At 37.0% G+C, this 20,160-nt stretch overlaps 1 protein-coding gene across 1 annotated transcript; it reads left to right on the forward strand.

Moving 5' to 3' along the window:
• The first annotated feature begins 5,201 nt into the window (after positions 1–5,201).
• LOC147638266 (cytochrome P450 709B3-like) lies at positions 5,202–6,871 on the forward strand. The gene is made up of 2 exons (XM_086795282.1): positions 5,202–5,632; positions 5,823–6,871. The coding sequence occupies exons 1-2, from the start codon at positions 5,287–5,289 to the stop codon at positions 6,059–6,061; spliced, it is 585 nt and encodes a 194-aa protein (XP_086651408.1). The 5' UTR covers positions 5,202–5,286; the 3' UTR covers positions 6,062–6,871.
• The last annotated feature ends 13,289 nt before the right edge of the window (positions 6,872–20,160 follow it).

Consider the following 20,160-nt stretch of genomic DNA (forward strand, 5'->3'; position numbering starts at 1 on the left):
AGTAGTTTACAGTGATGATTTCCTAGTACTTAACATCTATTTCTTGGTAGAATGCATGAAGTACTTATGTTTGCTCAATAATGTTCAAAGTAACATACTTTAATCTAAGGAGAGGGGTTCTGTAAATTTTAGAGAAAAACATACATATAAGGAAGGGGGTGACATAGTCATTGTTAAAGGTATCCTTATAAGCTTAAATAGGGGGGTGTTATTATCTTATGAGCATCATATATAGGGGGTTTTCTTGAGGTTAATGCACACAAGTGACATACCCTTTTATTGTGAGTGAATCCCCTGGGGTTAGGTGGAAGAGTTTTGTGTGCTAATAATGCATCAGATATGCCATCAAAGGCATTGGCAATGTGGAATTGACTTCATGCTTTGGGATCCTTATACTCTTGCTAACACCTTGTATGTACCCGAAATCTGCAAGAATCTCATTTTTATCTCAGCACTTGCCAAAGTTGGCTTGAAAATTCAGTTTTTTGATCATTGTTGTTCCACAACAAAATTGCTTCAGATGCACTTCTCTTATTTGGTACACTACGCAATGGCCTATACAGGCTTGACATGTATAAAAGGAGTATTGATACTCATGTAGATGCCATGATTGTTTCCATGCCATAGATTCAGCGTGACACTAAGATTTGGCATGCTCGGTTTGGTCACTTAAATTTTCCATCTCTTCTACAATTATAACGTCAAGCTATGGTTCATGAGCTGCCACCTATATAGCTCCCCCACAAGCATGTATGCGAGGAGTGTATACTGAGAAAGATGCATCTTTAGTCCTGTCCTAAAGATGGCATTGTCTGTGCTACTCGCCCATTGCACACAGCTGGTTCACAGTGATCTCTGTGGTCCTATGCGGGCTCCCTATTTTGGTGGACATTTGTACTTCATGACTTTTAATGATGACTATACATGCTTCTACTAGGTGTATGGTCTGAAAGTCAAATTAGATGCCTTCTCAACTTTCCGTTAGTTTCTTCCTCTCACTGAAAATTCTTACAATCATAAGCTACTAACATTGTGTACTGATAGAGGGGGAGAATATTTATCCAATGAGTTTACTACTTTCATGCTGTCCCATGGCATTTCTCATCAATGTGCTACTCCTTACACACCATAGCCGAGCACTGTAGCTGAACATCAGAATCAAGCACTCATGGAAATGGCCACATGTATGCCTAAAGGCAAGGATTTGCCCTCTAGATTTTGGCGTGAAGTGGTCATGTGTGCCAGTTATGAACTTAACCATGATCTAATTAAAGCCTTGAAATTTATGATAGCTTATGAAGCTTGGAATGGCATAATTCTAGTCATGTGTGTACTCGACTATCTAGCTTATGTGCATGTACCAGCATAATACAGACATAAGCTTGAAGTAAAGGCTTTGAAATGCATTTTTGTGGAGTATAGCAATGATAGCAAAGGATATCGGCTGTATGTTTTATCTAGTCAAAAGCTGATTGTATCCAGAGATGTCTTCTTTGATGAATTTGCACCTCAACCCATGCTTTCCTATTGGCTACAACTATTAATTTATTCTCTCAATGTATTTGATACATTGCTGCCTTTGTTTGATACTAGTGTTGGCTCTTTGAGCCCACCTTGGCTCTGACTCAGCAACCTGGTCTGCAGCTCATCAATAAATTCAATCAACGATGTCCCTATTGCTCTTTGGATCAGCAACCCTTTAATTCGGATGCCTTCGGTGATGCATTAATTGAAGAGGATACATGTATTCGTGATTCTCATCAGATTCCACGCTGGCTCTAAGCTACTTTGTGTGACATCAAGCTACCTCAACCTTTTCTAGGAAGAACACGAGCTGCCTCTCTCGACATGCATCTCATTCTGTCAACATAGCCCCTGTTGGGGCTAGCGCACTGAATGAGGAGCTGATTTCTTACTTTGATGCTTTGGAGGATGACAATTAGGTTTCAACCATGTATTGAAAATTAGATTCCATTCTCGGGGGGGGTCACTCGTATAAATATGTAAGTATCACGTGGGTTCAACAGAAGGACATTTTAAATATTTAAAACTTATAGAAATATATGTACAGAGGGGATTTATTTATTGTATTTTAAAAAAAAGTTACAGATTTGAATAGGAAAGGATACATTATATTCACTAAAAAATTCACAGATAAGGGACTTTTTAAATAGGCCTTGAACGCATGTGATATAGAGGATTTACATATAGTGACCCCCCCGAGATTCCATTGCCATAAATGATACATGGGAGTTATGTGATCTGCCTACTACTATGGCAAATGTGCTATAGGCCCCAAGTGGGTGTTTAAGCTGAAACAGAAGCTTGACGGCTCAGTTGATCGGTATAAGGCTTGATTAGTCACCAAGGGCTATGCCCAAAGGGAAGGCATTGACTATGATGGTTTTGCACCTACATCACATATGATGACCATTTCGACTCCGATTGCATTGGCTACACATAAAGGTTAGAATGTGCATCAGTTGGATGTTAAACTGCATTTCTGAATGGTGATTTGTAGGAAGAGGTTTATGTCACGCAACCTACTCGCTTTGTTTAGTAGGGTGCAAACCATGAGGTATGCAGATTGTGCAAACCATGAGGTATGCAGATTGTGCAAAGCACCACATGGCCTTAAACATGCTCCTCGTGCTTCGTATCAGAAGATACATGGATACTTGCTCTCTTGCCTGTTTCACAATAGCCCTACTGAAAGCACTCTTTATGTCCGCATGAAAAAGGTCATCTCCTTATCCTCAATCATTATGTGGACGATCTACTCATGAGACAGGCCCTGACCGCGAGGGGCACATTGCACCTTTCATCTCGCTGACCTACAAAATACATTTGACATTTTCGACATGGGTCTTCTGCATTGTTATTTAGGTATCCAATTTGTTCTGACTGAGGGGGGCATCATGTTATGTCAACAAAGATACATTCAACAGCTCTTGGAACGCTTTCAAATGACAGATTGCAAACCTGTTTCTACTCCTATGGAACCTGGTCTCCACTTGTCAATTGAGGATTCTTTTGAGCCTTTTGATGTAGCCAGCCTATCAACAAGTTGTCAGATGCCTTATGTATCTGTGCAACACCTGTCTAGATGTTCAGTATGTAATGTCACAATTGATCAGGTTTATACATTGTCCTAGCACTCAGTATTGGTAGGCAGTAAAACGTGTCTTCCACTACCTTCAAGGCACTCCGACACTATGCATTGTTTTACAACAATGAGTCTTCTTTATGCTTGTCTGCCTACAAAGACAGTGAGACTCAGCAAGATGTTTCGACACAAGAGTGTCAAGGAGTGGATATTGTTTCCTTCTTGGCAACTCATGCATCTCACGGCTCAGTAAGAAGTAGCCGACAAAAACCACATCTAGCTATGAAGCTAAATACAAGAGGGCATCGTTCACACTACTATATGGAATGTGTCTGGCTTTGCCATCTTTTGGTTGATCTTAGTATCGTAGCAAGGTGAAAGCATGGATAGGTGGTGGTACAAAAAGTAGTGTCTTTGACACTCCTTTTAATACTACTTTTTATTTTGTTTTGGAGAGTTTTAGGTAAATTTAAGAGCATACTAGTCGTACATTTTAAGATTCTTGTCCATAAAAATACTTTGCAGAATATTATTTAGAATTTGAAGCGATAGTGGGAACCCTAAAATCAATCATCTTTTTTCTACTTGAAAGGAGAAAAGCGCATTAGTAGTTGCGCAGAATCTAGTATTCCATGCACGGACAAACCACATTGAGTTGCATTATCACTATGTCAGTGAACGACTCCATGAACGACTCCATACTAGAGAGATAGCCTTGACCTATGTGCCGACATAGGCCAATGTGGGAGACGGTTTTACCAAGCCCCTTTCTAGGGAGAAGTTTGAAGCTTTCCGACAAGCTCTAAACTTATTACCTCTACGAGGATAGTCTGCTACACCTTGTATCAGTTCACACCATTCGCTTTAGGGGGGGTTGTTGGCCTTCTGCCTCTAAGAAATTCAGGTCGTCACACGGGCACTTTTTACCCTGTGCTTATTACAGGGGTTTTTTTCCCATGAGAACACACCCTTAGCATGTTATCAGTCACGTCAGCCCTCTAAGGGTATGAGTACATTGTACTCCACATGCTCATTAATCAATTGGTTACGTTCCAGCTGTGTCGCTATGTTGCTCTCTAAGATTTTGTGTGTGTTTTGTCTGAGTCTATGCAGAGTATCTCCTTTCACATCCAACACAAACTTCATTTCGAATGTTATATAGAGACTCTGCAGGATGGTGATTTGCCCATTCCACCAAACTAGGGCATTGTGTAAAGTGTGGTAGCGCAACATTTTAGTAAAAGAAATTCCACCTCTTACATAGCAGCCGTCTTTTCGACAGTCTCTAGATCATCCACATCCTTTCCAGAATCAAGATCGTCCTTCTGGATCTCCTCCTCAGCTAGCTGAACATGTTCCAACTGTTGGTGCTGCTAACATCAGGACTCACGCATTAAGGCGAGGCGAGGTTCAGTTTTATTACTTGACTATATGGTGAGAGTACCAATCCGAAACCAAAATCGAAATCCAACAATCTGGAAAATTTGGGGAAAAAACATTTATTTATTTTCTCAAATAGATTCTTAGACAAATACATCGTTCTGCTCATATTATAGACATTGATTTTAGGTAGCCGATTAGATAGATTAGGATTAACATATTGCCATAATATATTTACTTAGAAAATTATAGAATCTTGGCAAGATTCATTATTACTTATCCAAATAATCCTAATCATCAAGTGGATGGGCGTCGCGTTAGTCTAGTCTTCAAGGTGGGTGGACTAGCGGGTGTGCTAGGTGTTAACCTAGGAAATAAATCACCTTAGCTTTATTATTACTTTTACCTTAGCAACTTCTTCTTTGACTTTTTCAAAGTGGACGCCTTTGCAACTTCCTCCTGGGATAAAAACACTTCAAAAAGAGGACACCAGCTTTGAAGCGTCGTCGTCTTAATACATACTAGGCGCCGTCTTAATACATACTAGGGGTGGTTTGAGTTTATATTTGGAACGATTTGGAACGGATCGCAACAAGGAAGGAAGGCGCACACGAAGCTTCATGAGTCTCCTCTTTTGAATACTGAACACTTGTTCTCTACCCTTAATTTCTATATAATATCTATAGACGAGACCATCATATACGGGCAAGTTCAAATAGCCTGTGTTTCATCAAAAAGTTAAATTTGAGAGAACTAGAGCAGCAGCAGCAGCATCGTCGCCAACTTGTGTACTTAATAAGATGATGATGCAGCAGCAGCAACCAGTGGACCTCCTGCAGCTCTTACGTCCCTTCGTTGGTGGTCACACTCTACTGATCTGTACTTCTATGCTAGCCATCGCAATCTCCTCTCTGTTTGGTTACCTTCTCTACGTCTACTACTTGAGACCGGCTTCGCTGCGGAGCGCTTTGCAGCAGCAAGGCTTCACTGTGTTGCCTTATCGCCCCATAGCTGGAGACCTCCCTGAGATCAAGCGCCTGGAAGCCCAGGCTCAACTCTCCGACATTCCTTCCTCCTCTCATCACCATCTCCTTCTACCCCGTATCCTCCCCTTCTACCGAAATCTCCTCTCTAAGCACGCAGCAGGTATAATAGCATGCCTCCAATCCCTTTACCCCCCCCGTGATCAGTGGTTAGTCGAATTATATGATCGTAATTAGTAAGCAATGTCCTCCTTGGAGTGCCTTCAATTCTAAATCTGGATCTTATAAATAATCACCGCCTGATTCGTTTTCTTTGTTGATTATTATTTTGGCCGCTTGGCTTGTTTTTGCAGGTTCCAGGGTTGTGTATTGGAGGGGTAATCTGCCCACCCTCTTGATTAGCAACGCAGATGACGCTAGAAGCATTTTCTCTTCGGATGTGAAGCAATTACACAAGCCCTCTGCTTTCACTGTACGCTTCCACAGGTTGTTCGGAAATGGTCTCCTTCTTGCCAATGGTGACGACTGGCAACAACAACGCAACATCCTTCGCCCTGCATTCTTCTCTGAGAAGCTCAAGGTTTTCTTTTAAAAAGAATGCTGGGGATTCTCTTGATGAAAATAATAAATGATAAATTCATGTAACCATTGAAATAAGCTCTACTTAAATCTTGAAATCTTAATTAAGATGAGTCATATATACGCACATACATATGCATGTACACACGTTTGTATGTGTATATACACACACATATACATATATTATTTTGTTGGTTTTTTGGGGGGCGGGGGGGGGGATATTTAGCACTATCACAAAATTAAATTTAGTTAAATATTCACTTCTAACTTCGGCTAGGATGCAGACGAGTTTCAGCCAGAGAGGTTTGCAAACGGGGTGTCGAAAGCATGTAAGCACCCCTATGCCTTCATGCCCTTTGGCATGGGACCCCGCATTTGCATTGGCCAAAACTTTGCCATCATGGAGGCCAAGGTCATCCTCTCTCTTATCCTCCAACGCTTTTGTTTCCATCTCTCCCCCAACTATCGCCATGCCCCACTAACTGCCATTACTATGAGACCCAAACACGGCGTCCAAGTCATCCTCAGATCCTTATCAACAAATTAGTCCTTTACGTAAATGGTCATCCTCCCATCCTAAGGCCCTTTAGCCCATATAATGGAGGTCATTAGACCTTTAAGGCTTTCACTTATAGCTGAGGCTTATTCAATCACATGTCATAATTCTTATATCCAATAGTATTGTCATATGTTACTAAGGCGCACTCTCAAGTACATGGATAAATAAAAATTGGTGCGAGCGTCTTGATGTTCCCTACAATATTGTTGTTACCTAGAAGTGTTGCTACTTTTAAGAGACGTATTCCATCTTTGATTTGTAGAATTGAATTAGCCTCTCTTTTTTAGTGTTCTTCTCAATTTGTCATTTCATGGGGGTTCAATCAAAAGACACTTTACTAATAGTTTTTCAAAGTTTAGATCCAAGTAGATTTTAAACATGTTGAGAATTAATTAACTTTTTAAAGAGCTTAGATGGAAAAGGTATCCTTTGATTTTTCTCTTTGCTAAAACGTTAAATAATGGAAAAGAGTATCAATCCCTTAAATTGAGCATCTCTTCTTTTCTCTTGAAAAAAAGAAAAAAAGAAAATACCCCTTGTGTACTTGATGTGTAAGTTTTCAAATGTAATGCACCTCACAACTCTTAAATAAGGCTTTTGTTTGACCAATATTAATTCCTTCAATGGATCATAAAGACTCTCAAAATACATCAACAATTTTGAAACCTTTTTCTTTTAAAAAAACCTTTAAGACTTGTTACTCAAAATAGAATCTTCAAGTCTTTATGAGTGTTAAAACCCAAATTAAATTCTAAATCTAGTGTAAGTCCTTTATAACTATAAAGTTTGTATACCCTTAATATATTGCTTGTCAACACACTTTTTAAATCTAAGTAATCAAATTAACTTTATTAGAGAATAATAACATCTTTTGTGTGTGTATGTGTGTGTGTGTGTGTGTGTTTATATAAACACATACATATATACATACATACATACATATATACATACACACATACATACATACATATATGTGTATGTATGTACACATGTATTTATGTATGCATGTGTATATATATATATATATATATATATGTATGTATATATATATATGTATATTTATATGTATGTATGTATGTATGTATGTATGTATGGATATATATGTGTGTGTGTGTGTGTGTGTGTGTGTGTGTATGTATACACACACACACACACACACACACACATATATATATATATGTATGTATATATATATATATATGTATATATATATATATATGTATATATGTATATATGTATATATATATATGTGGTGTGTGTGTGTGTGTGTGTGTGTGTGTGTGTGTGTGTGTGTATATATATATATATATGTATGTATGTATGTATGTATGTATGTATTTATTTATATATATGTATGTGTATATATATATATATACATATATATAAATAAATAACTCACATAAGATGAAGAGTTAACTAAGGACAAGGTTAATAGTTAAAAAGGGGAGATATTTAGAAGCAATGATGCATTTTTGACACCTCTGCATGGGGATTTCCCCCTCATGAATGAGGCGCCTACTTCACATGTGCAATTGACTTTTAAATCTTCAAAAATTGAGATATTTCATCTCTCTTCATCTCTCCTCTCTTCTAATTCAAGTCTAGTTCCAAAAAGTTAGTTCAATTGACCTAAAAATGGTCAAAAATTGACCAAACTGAGTTGGAAATTTCTAGAATCAGTTTGTTTGGTTAGGAGCTCAATTTTTCCTATAAATAGAAGCCCTCCCCTTTGTTGAAAACTCAATAGTGTTTATGCACTGTTACTCTACTCCTCCCAAGCCAAGAACTGTGAATTCATTAATAATTCACTAGTTTTTGACATTTCCCTCTTCCAAAGATTGGTGAACATTCTTATTACAAACAAGAGTTGAACCCTCAAACCATCAAGCCAAAGAAAAGCTCCAAGAAACTATGTAAGTAGAGATTCTTGTAATTTTTTTTATTGATTTTATGTTTTTCTAATGTTTATGATTGTTTGAAGTGATAAATGGAAGCTATGCCTTGATCGAAAGGCTTTTCCCATCTCTCTTCTTAGAATCAACCCTTCTTTATCCTAGTTAAAGTGATAATTATTGAAATTAAACTTTTTATAATGTTTTCTCTTTTATAAGTGAATTTTGATTAGTCGAGATTACTTTAAATCAATTAAGAGTTGATTTTTAAGACAAATTAAGTAGAAAAATTTAAAAAATGGTCAGCCATACAAAGGAGGTTATGGTGAATTTTTTTGGAAATAAGTATTATCTTTTATTATGCTAAAAGAGTAATTCCTATCAATTCTACACTCTAAAAGTGTCATTTTCATGCATAGAAGATGCATATTGATTATTATTTTTTATGCATAAAGGAATAATTTTCTTTATTATAAAAGTGTTACTTTCATCAAAATAGATTTTTATACATAAATGAATAATTTTCTTTTATTATGAAAGTGTTACTTTCATCAAAATAGATTTTTATACATAAAGGAATAATTTTCTTTTATTATGAAAGTGTTACTTTCATCAAAATAGATTTTTATGCATAAAGGAATAATTTTCTTTTATAAAAGTGTTACTTTTATCATAATTGATTTTCATGCATAAAAGTATGCACAAAAGATTATTATTTTTATATAAAAGTGTTACTTTTATCATAGATGGTTTTTATGCATAAAGGGGTGCATAAAAGATATTTTTTTATATATTAAAAGTGTGATTTTCATCATAAATGAATTGTATGCATAAAAGATATTTTTATATTAAAAGTGTGATTTCCATCATAAATGATTTTATGCATAAATAGGATGCATAAGAAAAATTCTTTTATTCAAAAAGAGTAATTCCTAATAAATTAGATTTATGCATGGGAAGATGCATAAAGAATTTATTTTAATCCAAAAGTTATTCTCATCAATTTGATTTTATGCATAGAAAGATGCATAAAGAAATCTATTTTTAGTTCAAAAGAGTTATTTTCATCAATTTTGATTTTATGCATAAGAAGAAGCATAAAAGATTGAAATTTTAATTCAAAAGTGTCATTTTCATTTAAAATAAATTTATGCGTAAGAAGATGCATAAAAGATTGATTTCTATTTCGAAAGTGTTATTCTCCTTAAAATGAAATTTATGCATAAATAGATGCGTAAAGAAATCTTATATCAAAAATAAGAATTCTCTTGTATTCTATAAATAGATACGAGGATGTGAAACGAATCAGATAGATGAAAATGAACGAGGAATAGATGGAGATGTATGTATGTGAAAGAATGGACGTAGTTATATGTATGTGAAAGAAATGATGTAGATGTATGTATGTGAAGGATGTATGTGAAAGGAAAGATGTATGTGGAAATGGATGTATGAATGTAGATATGGAATGTGGATATGGATGTATGTGAATGTAAATGTGGATATGGATGTATGTATGTAGATGTGGATGTATGAATGAGGATGTGAAAATGGATGTATGGATGTAGATGTGGATGTATGGATGTGGATGTGGATGTATGGATATATGTATGTGGATGTGGATGTATGAATGAGGATGTGAAAATGGATGTATGGATGTATATGTGGACGTGGATTTATAGATGTGGATGTGGATATGGATGTATGAATGTGGATGTGGATGTATGGATGTGGATATGGATGTGTATGTATGAATGCGGATGTGGAATTAGATGTATGATGTGGATGTACGAATGTGGATGTGTATGTAGAATAATGAATGTGAATGTGTATGTGAAATAATGTGTCGTCGATATGAGTGAATGGATGAGAATGAGTACACATATGAGTGGAATGTGGAATAAGTAATGTGGACTAAGGAGGGATAATGTGGAAAGACGAGAGTTCGATATAGAAACTGTATTTTGTGACCTGTTTGTAAATGACTGTTTTATGTCAAGAATGCTAGGGAAGCATTTTGACCGTCTTGTGGTTAAGGTCATGGAGACCTAACTGATAAAGTTGCAACTGCTGACGGAGAGTCAATGGAGGACATCTCGCGTAGCAAGGTCGACCGAGGTCTTGACCAGCCTCGGTTCGATTTAAATGGTGAGCTTCCGGTACGGTGGATGAGGGACCAAGGAAGCGGCCTATGAGTGAAGCACTAGGTCACCTGCGAAGGATCCTAGAGGGTGCTGACCATACGGTGCTCGGGCTCTGGGTCGCCAAAGATCCCCACACGTGCGTTGTGGAAGATATTGGAACAAGGAGTAAGAGTTGTTTTCTAAAACCGGGCATGGATTTGGTTGATTGACCTTGCTGGTCCTCAACAGATGAGTCCATGGCTCTCTTATATGGATCTGTTGATTGATCTTGCTGATCTTCAACAAGGATTCCATCTTGATTTTCATATGTGAAAGTATTCCCGGGTACTATGAGCTAGGAATTATTGAAAAGGCCCCTGAGTGAACAGGTGGTGAGCGTTCTGGTTGCCAATGATGCCATAAGTACATCGATGAATGAATGATTGGAAATATGGATTCAACCAGAGAATTCGAGGATTGTCATCAGCGACATAATGGTTTCATTAAAGGATTGTTTTAAAGTTAGTTGATGCTGAGAAAAAAGTAATTTCATATTGGGTGTGTAAGTGGTGTGACTAGTTTTATGTTTGCATGAACTTCCGGCTAGGGGGCCTGGGAACTCTTTTCCCTGGTACCCGGGACAAAACCTAACCAAATTCCTAATTGGATCCCATCACTACAGTGGTTGGGTGGTTGGCTAACCCATGGGACTGGATGGGGTTAGGCTGGACTGATGGATCCGTAAATCGAGACTCAATTTCTGTTATTACGATAGATGAAGTAAATCTCGAATAGTAATTGTTCTATGGCTGTGCCTCTTGATGGGAAAAAAAGTATTGATCCCAATGATCCAAGTGCAAGTTTCTTCCTTGATCTGACCGAGTATCTTTATAGGTGCAATCGGATCAGTTTGATCAGTAATGGTCTTGACTACGTTAGAGTAAAAAGTTATCCTGGTAGAATCGCTCGTGCTTTCCGGGTAAAGGAAGTTTTTTCGGGTTCGGTTTTGGAAAAACCGACGGATTAGTCTCTTGTCCGGATATCCGTGGTGGACGAGGCCCCGAGTGTGGGACCCTGCCTCGCGCAAGAAGTGCTACTTCCGATCTAGCACCCCGAATCCATTGCGTGGTAGAGACAGGGATCTCACAGTTGGTATCAGAGCTATTTGGCTAATGAGGATCAACCGCCGAGAAGCCAAATATGTCAAAAATTTATCAAGAAGCACTAACAGGTTGTAATTGTGTGATAAAATTCATACAATTTGATATTCAAACTGAAATTCGTAAATCAGTAATTGGGTCTTCAGATGGAAGTACCGCAATTGTATGGAATCCCTGACTTGCTTGAGGCCTAGACATGATGGTATTTACCTTATAGTTCCAAGAACTACTGACTACCCGTATATACCGAGGGTATAACTGCAGCTCTTTATTGGCACTATATACGAGTAAATCTAAGACTTGAAATTATAAGCATTAATGCTATCCAGATGATGAATTTGAATGTGGTTGATATGATTTTTAAATTCTGGTTGTAAACTGATGAATTGATTTGCATTCTGATTGAAAAATGATGACTCTTGAAATTTGGTTGAAATGTAATAAGCTGAGCGAAACCACAATGAGGATGAATGGGATGAGGCCCTGTGATGATGTTCTTAACTGGAATGATGTTAATGACTTCAGCCAATCACTATGAGATTAGTAGATTGTGCTGACAGATTGCTACTGTAAACTTTTGTCCAGTGGATCAAGTTATAAATTAAAAATCTGAAAAATTGAAATCCCCATGGAGGATTGTTTAGATAGAAAAATCCAGTCTGATGGACCATTACTGTGTTAAAGATATGAATGAGATATTCTGAATGAATTGTTATTTATGCGTTCTATATGAGTATCTTTACCCCATGATTATGTGGGGAGCTGACCTATTTAAAGAACCCGAGAATCATTTGAATCAAAAATCGGATTGAATCATAAATAAAGAAACTTAACAAGAATTTTCGTATTGATAGGAACATGGATCGAGGTCATCGTGGTAGAAATGTTAACCCCCAACTCGATGAAGAAGAGCTCGACCTGGATGTTCATAAAACTCTTCATAGTTCGCAGCCTAGACCTTTCAAGGGTGAAGAGGAAAACTTAGGCGAGGCTGTGGAGAAATGGATCGAATCAATGGAAGAATACTTCGATGTCATCGGGTACAATGAGAAGAGCAAAATGGCTCTTGCAAGGTTGAAGATAGTGGAGATAGCTAGAGTGGCATGGAGAAACCACTGCGAGACAAACCATCTCGACCGAAATACCCAAACCTGGACGAATCTCAAGGCTTACCTCAGAAAGAGGTTTTGTCCCCCAGGCTTTCTTGAAACTAAGATGAATGAGTTCTTGGAACTAAAGCAGGAAAACCGGACAATTGAAGCGTACCATCAGGCTTTTGCCCTTCTCCTTAAATATTCCCCTCAATTGGATGAAGAGCAGTTGATGGCCATGTTCATTCGGGGAATGAACGAGCCATTGGATACTTTAGTCAAGAATGCTAAACCTATCTCAATAGCCGAAGCAGTGAGAATGGCGAAGGATTTCGCCAAAGCCTTTGATGTCAAAGTCCCGCCAAAGCCAACACCGTCACCTTTCAAAAGGTTTTTATTCCCAGAAGGTGATTCCAACCTTCCTCCGCCTAAGAGATATCAGGGTAAAACCCAGGATATGGGAAGTTCCAAAATGGAAGAAATGTCCTTTTCCCAAAACTCAATCCCCTGGAATTCAACTTCAGAAGTTCCACCCTTGAACAAGAGAGTGAAATGCTATAACTGTCAAGGATTTGGACATCGCAGTATGGATTGCCCAACTCCTTTTGGATCAAGGTTTTCAGGGCAGGGAAATCAGGGGTCAAGATTCCAGACTCCAGTCCCTTCCTTCCAGAGTAATCAGGGTTCTATCCGCCAAAATCAGGGAAATCCCAAAGGTAGACCCTCTATCCAACCTACAGTTTTAATCCAAAGTAATGCAAGACCTCTACCTTAGAATAGGGGAAGTCAAAAAGAGTTGTTCCCAAATCGGCCGTCCACTTCCAAGGCAGTAACGTTGGAAGTGATTGAAGAAGAAGAAGATGATGAAAAAGATCATACTCCACCTGCGAGATGAGGACATCTCGCATTTTTTTTAAGTGGGGTAGAATGTAAGATTCCTCCCCCAGCCTTCAAGGTATACAGGAGTAAGAACCTCCCTTTCTGATCTTATAATTATTCCCTCTCTAAAATAAAAGAAAGATTCTGTTTAAGAAGGAAGACCCTTTCCCCAGAATACTTTCTCAAGAGCCCCACCTGTTTTAAGGATTCAGAACGATGAGTTCAGAAGTGAGAACCGGTGTTTTGGATGCCAAGGTCTTGGTCATCAGTTAAAAGACTGCTCGACTCCTGCCATGTCAAGGGCACAGGGAAGTCAAGAACCCCAAATTCAGAGACCAATCCCTTCATACCAATCTAATCAGGGTCCATCTCGCCCAAGCCAGGGTAACCCCAAAAGAACTCTAGCTCATCCATCTGCCTCTGTCCAGAATAACCTCAAAACTCCTTTCAAGAACTGGGACAACCAAAGAGAAAGAATTCCGCCTTAGATTGCAGTAGCCAGAGCAGTCGCAATTTCAGATATAGTAGAAGAGGAAAAAGGACAGATCTATGCTACAATTGAAAACCAAGGGCCTAACCGACAATTCTCAATCATCCATACTCCAGCAGAGTATCAGGGTAAACCAAGTAATCAAAGATATACTTCAGTCATGCTGTGTGGCAAGGAACCCAAGAAGTGGCTAAGCTATCTGCACCTAGTCGAGTTCACCTACAATGCTTCTTATCACAGAAGTATTGGGATGAGCCCTTTTAAAGCTCTGTATGGACAAGATTGCTTAACTCCATTAACTAGGTCCGACCCATTGACTAGGGTCGAGATGTCCAGACAAATGCTTGACGACATGGAGTAGCAGATGCAGGCAATTCATAAAGATATAAAAGCTGCCCAAGATCGACAGAAGCAGTATGCAAATAAGAAGAGGACAGTCAGAGAATTCAAAGAAGCAGATATGGTCTTCATTCGAGTACGGCCCAAAAGAAGTTCTTTATCTCTTGGGAAGTATAAGAAGTTATCCCCCAGATATTGTGGGCCATATCTGATTTCAAAGAAAGTAGGTGACTTAGCCTACGAGCTTCTTTTACCTCCTCATCTCAAAGTTCATAATGTATTTCATGTAAGCCTTCTAAAGAAATATGTGCCAAGCCCAAATCATGGAAAGACGGTAAAACTTCAGTGGTAAGATACACCGTCGGCTTCTAGGTTACGCTAGTTCCTTCTTTTATATAAGTCATAACTCTTACTTGTCGCTCGCAGTAATCTTACTTCCATTGATCTCCTTTCTTTCTTAATCTCTTTTATGGCTTGGCAGCAGGACTTGGTTTTATCCATGATGATTTCTTACCTTCAAGACGCAAGCGAGTCTGTACAGAAGGATTTTATAGAACTGTATGAGCGCTTACTTTTCCCTCACTTGGAAACTTTTGTAGCACAGACCAAATGGCAGACCTATCGAGACATAACTAGGGTAACACCGTGGGGTCAGCATCACTTTCGTAACAATGTCCACTTGGCTATGGTTATTGAAGCTTTGGGTTTGGGTCCCCGATACTATTGCGTGATGAGATCAAGGCATGGTGGGTTTTCTAAGCGGGTCTTCTTACTTGCGTGTTTTCTTCCTCACCAGAAGATATGCCTTTATCCCATTTTTGGCTTGCCTCTTAGAGGTCCTTTTATTAGGTCACCTCATACCAATGAGGTAGGTGCTGCAATAACCGACCGAATTATTCCCATTATTAGATGAGTTACCTTATACGTGTGCTGCTTGTGAGTACTGCTTTTGTGACCACTGACCATATGATGGACGAGCTTATTGAATTGTAAAAAGTTCTTCTATCTTGCTGTGTATGTTCCAAGAGTGTATAAAGTTGAAATCTTTGTTCTTGTCTTGAGTCTTGCTTTCTTTGAGACTTTTCTTGGTAGTTACTCTTAATTAAATTTTCTCTTAGTCTTATATTCTTGCATCTTGCGGAATTACCCCAATTTGCAAGATGAGGGCATCTCGCGTTTTTCAAGTGGGAGAGAATGTAAGATTCCTCCCCAGCCTCTCAAGATGTCCAGCATCTTCCCCCTGTAATCAATCCCCTCTTCAGAAATATAAAAGATCTTGTCTCTGCCTGTTTTGACATAGAGAGAGAAAATATTCTAGAGAGAGAATATTTAAATTTTGAATATTTTTAGATAAAAAAATTTCTCATATTATTAAAATAAGTTCCCCCGAAATCGAAGTTCAAAAAGATTTTCAGAAAGTGCATTAGAAATTAAGTATAATATTGTTAAGAGGCATTATCCTAGGGGTGAAGATTTTTTCGAAATTTCAAATTAAGGTTCCTATGGGCCAATAAGATCAATCCATGTGTGGGGAGGAGATAAATCCAATTTGTAAAAGAAATTACCTAAAAATGAGTAAATGCTCACATAAGATGAAGAGTTGACTAAGGACAAGGTTAATAGTTAAAAAGGGGAGATATTTAGAAGCAATGATGCATTTTTGACACCTCTGCATGGGGATTTCCCCCTCATGAATGAGGCGCCTACTTCACATGTGCAATTGACATTCCACATCCTTATTCATAAGACACCTCTAAGAGGGAACTCAATCCATTCACCTACCTAAAGTGTGAGATCCCTCTGCCCCCTCCGCGCATCGGATTCCCGGTAGTTGACAGTGGAAGCACCCTCTTCATGCGCGGGGCAGGGTTTCTCACTCGGGGTCTTGCCCTCGAATGTCCGGGCACGAGACTAGGCTGGTGGTCACTCCGAAAACCGAAACCGGGAAAATTTTCCATGCCCGGAAAGCGGGGATGATTCCACCATTTTTATTTTATTTAACAAATTTTTCTAAACGAGGTCGAAGTACTAAACTAACCTTCATCTGATAAAACCAGATAGAAGGGAAACTATCACTGATATAATTTGATCATTTTAGTAAATTCAATGCTTTTTTCCTGATCAAGATCAGGCACAGTCGTTGATCCACTTATTTGAGAAATTTATCAGGGAATTGACTAGCTACTCGAATCCTAGCGTAATCCTAAGATTTTTCAGTTTGATTATTAAAACTCCACTGATTCCAGCCTAACCCCATCCGGCCCATGGGTTAGCCACCACCCTACCACTGGAATCGGTGAAACCAATAAGTACTCACCCACCCATAATTGAAATGCCTTTCTTAACTTTAGCTTTAGAAAACAGATACGCACACACTCCTCTTTAAAACTTTAATCTATAAAACAATCCATTGACAATTTACTGGTTACACATGTCATACTTCAAAATTTCCATTGAGTCTTTGTTTCTCACAAAATAGTATCATTCTGGACTCTCCGTTGAGATCAGCGAGTCAACAACGAGATCAGTGATAGATTACAAAAAACATAGGTCCATCATATAATATCTTCTTCGACATACGCATGGATGTCCTCGGCACCGCGAGCCCGTGCATCTCCTGGTCAGAACCCTCCAGGATCCTCCTTAGGTGTCCTGGCACTTCACTCAGGGACCACTTTGTCGGCCCTCGTCCATCGTACCGGAAGCTCACCATTTTAACCATACCGAGGCTGGTCAAGACCTGGGCAGGCTTTGCCGCGTGAGCTGTCCCTTGAACACTCCCCGCCGCCAGCTGTTGCAACCGAACTTCCCTTAGATAAACATATATACCAAATGCTCCCTCCAGCATTTTGGCGTAAGACAGTCTTTTAAGAAAACAGGGTTTCTATGCAAGTTTTCAGTTTTGATTTTCTTTTTGAATACAATGAGTATATCTTAATTCCGTATCCAAGATTTCTAGATCACAGGACTAAATTCTCAAGCAAAATTTCTCGAATTCTAAATTCTTAACCTTAGATCAAAATCAAAGGTCTCAACTTAGTTTCGGATTCGGTGGGTGATTTGAGTATAAATTCAGGAACTAGTCGCATCATCATTTCTTGAAACTAACAAAGGAATTACATCTTGGTCAAAGTCTGATTTAGGTTTTTGAGTCTGGAATGGTTCTTCTTGAACTATCTTTATCAAATGGTAATATTTCAATTACTACTTTACTAAATTTAAAACTAATCATTTACCAATATTCATGGGAATTAGTCATAGGATTAAGAGAATTCTTATCTTAATATAAAAAATATTCTTTCATGCATACTTTTATGCATAAAATCAATAATGATCAAAGTAACACTTTTATAATAATAAAATATTCTTTTATGCACAAAAATCTATTTTGATGAAAGTAACACTTTCATAATTAAAAAAATTATTCCTTTATGCATAAAAATCTATTTTGATGAAAGTAACACTTTCATAATGAAAAAATTATTCCTTTATGCATAAAAATCTATTTTGATGAAAGTAACACTTTCCTTTAAAAAAAATTATTCCTTTATGCATAAAAGTCTATTTTGATGAAAGTAACACTTTCATAATAAAAACAATTATTCCTTTATGCATAAAAATCTATTTTGATGAAAGTAACACTTTCATAATAAAAGAAAATTATTCCTTTATGCATAAAAATCTATTTTGATGAAAGTAACACTTTCATAATAAAAGAAAATTATTCCTTTATGCATAAAAATCTATTTTGATGAAAGTAACTTTTTCATAATAAAGAAAATTATTCCTTTATGCATAAAAATCTATTTTGATGAAAGTAACACTTTCATGATAAAAAAAATATTCCTTTATGCATAAAAATCTATTTTGATGAAAGTAACACTTTCATAATAAAAAAATTATTCCTTTATGCATAAAAATCTATTTTGATGATTTAAGTAACACTTTCATAATAAAAGAAAATTATTCCTTTATGCATAAAAATCTATTTTGATGAAAGTAACACTTTCATAATAAAAGAAATTATTCCTTTATGCATAAAAATCTATTTTGATGAAAGTAACACTTTCATAATTAAAAAATTATTCCTTTATGCATAAAAATCTATTTTGATGAAAGTAACACTTTCATAATAAAAAAATTAATTCCTTTATGCATAAAAATCTATTTTGATGAAAGTAACACTTTCATAATAAAAAAATTATTCCTTTATGCAAAAAAAATAATAATGAATATGCATCTTCTATGCATAAAAATGACACTTTTAGAGTGTAGATTTGATAGAAATTACTCTTTTAGCATAATAAAAGGTAATACTTATTTCCAAAAAAATTCGCCAAAACCTCCTTTGTATGGCTGACCATTTTTTAAATTTTTCTACTTAATTTGTCTTAAAATTTAACTCTTAATTGATTTAAAGTAATCTAGACTAATCAAAATTCACTTATAAAAGAGAAAACATTATAAAAAATTCGATTTCAAAATTATCACTTTAACTAGGATAAAGAAGGGTTGATTCTAAGAAGAGAGAGGGGAAAAACCTTTCGATCAAGGCATAGCTTCCATTTATTACTTCAAACAATCATAAATATTAGAAAAACATAAAATCAATAAAGAAAATTGCAAGAACCTCTACTTACATAGTTTCTTGGAGCTTTCCTTTGGCTTGAAGGTTTGAGGGTTCAACTCTTGTTTGTAACAAGAGTGGCCACCAATCTTTGGAAGAGGAAAATGTCAAAAACTAGTGAATTATTAATGAATTCACAGTTCTTGAATTGGGAGGAGTAGAGTAACAGTGCATAAACACTATTGAGTTTTCAACAAAGGGGAGGGCTTCTATTTATAGGAAAAATTGAGCTCCTAACCAAACAAACTGAATTCTAGAATTTTTCAACTCAGTTTGGTCACTTTTTGACCATTTTTAGATCAGTTAAGCTAACTTTTTCGAACTAGACTTGAATTAGGAGAGAGGAGAGATGAAATATCTCAATTTTTGAAGATTTAAAAGTCAATTGCACATGTGAAGTAGGCGTCTCATTCATGAGGGGAATTCCCCCATGCAAAGGTGTCAAAAATGCATCATTACTTCCAAATATCTCTTTTTTAACTCTGTAATCTCAATACTCTGCACAGTAATATCTTAATGGATTAATAATTGGAAATATTAGCTCTCTAATTATGATATTGCAAGAAATTCACTAAAAACTAGTTGCTAAAATCTGTGCAAACCCTAATTTCAAAAGTCAAGAAAATTAAGATCAAGAATTCAAACAGTAAAGTGGACTAGGGTTTTTTTTTTACAAATTCAAAAATGATTAACATAAATGTCATTGCTAATCTTGTCAAACAAGAAATTAGCAAATCTGAAAACTGTGTAAAAATCAATTTCAAAAAATGATTAACACTAATCAAGATTAAGAAAATGCATTTCAAAAAATTAGATTAATAATAATCCAAAAATGATTATTAATCATTCCCTAAGCAAGGATCTAATCTAAGCACTCTAATCCTAGGGATCTAAGCCAAAAGCTCTGATACCAATTGGAATGGAGTGAATCATAAAGCTCAAATTAGGAAAA

Source organism: Cibotium barometz, chromosome 5 (assembly GCF_041138505.1).
Source record: "Cibotium barometz isolate CiBa-2024 chromosome 5, ASM4113850v1, whole genome shotgun sequence".
NCBI lineage: Eukaryota > Viridiplantae > Streptophyta > Polypodiopsida > Cyatheales > Cibotiaceae > Cibotium > Cibotium barometz.

Bases quoted from the DNA above. Each gene is read 5' to 3' on its own strand.
- LOC147638266 (XM_086795282.1), top strand. From the start codon at position 5,287: ATGATGATGCAGCAGCAGCAACCAGTGGACCTCCTGCAGCTCTTACGT. The intron at 5,633-5,822 runs GTATAATAGCAT...TTGTTTTTGCAG, and splicing joins CCTCTCTAAGCACGCAGCAG to GTTCCAGGGTTGTGTATTGG.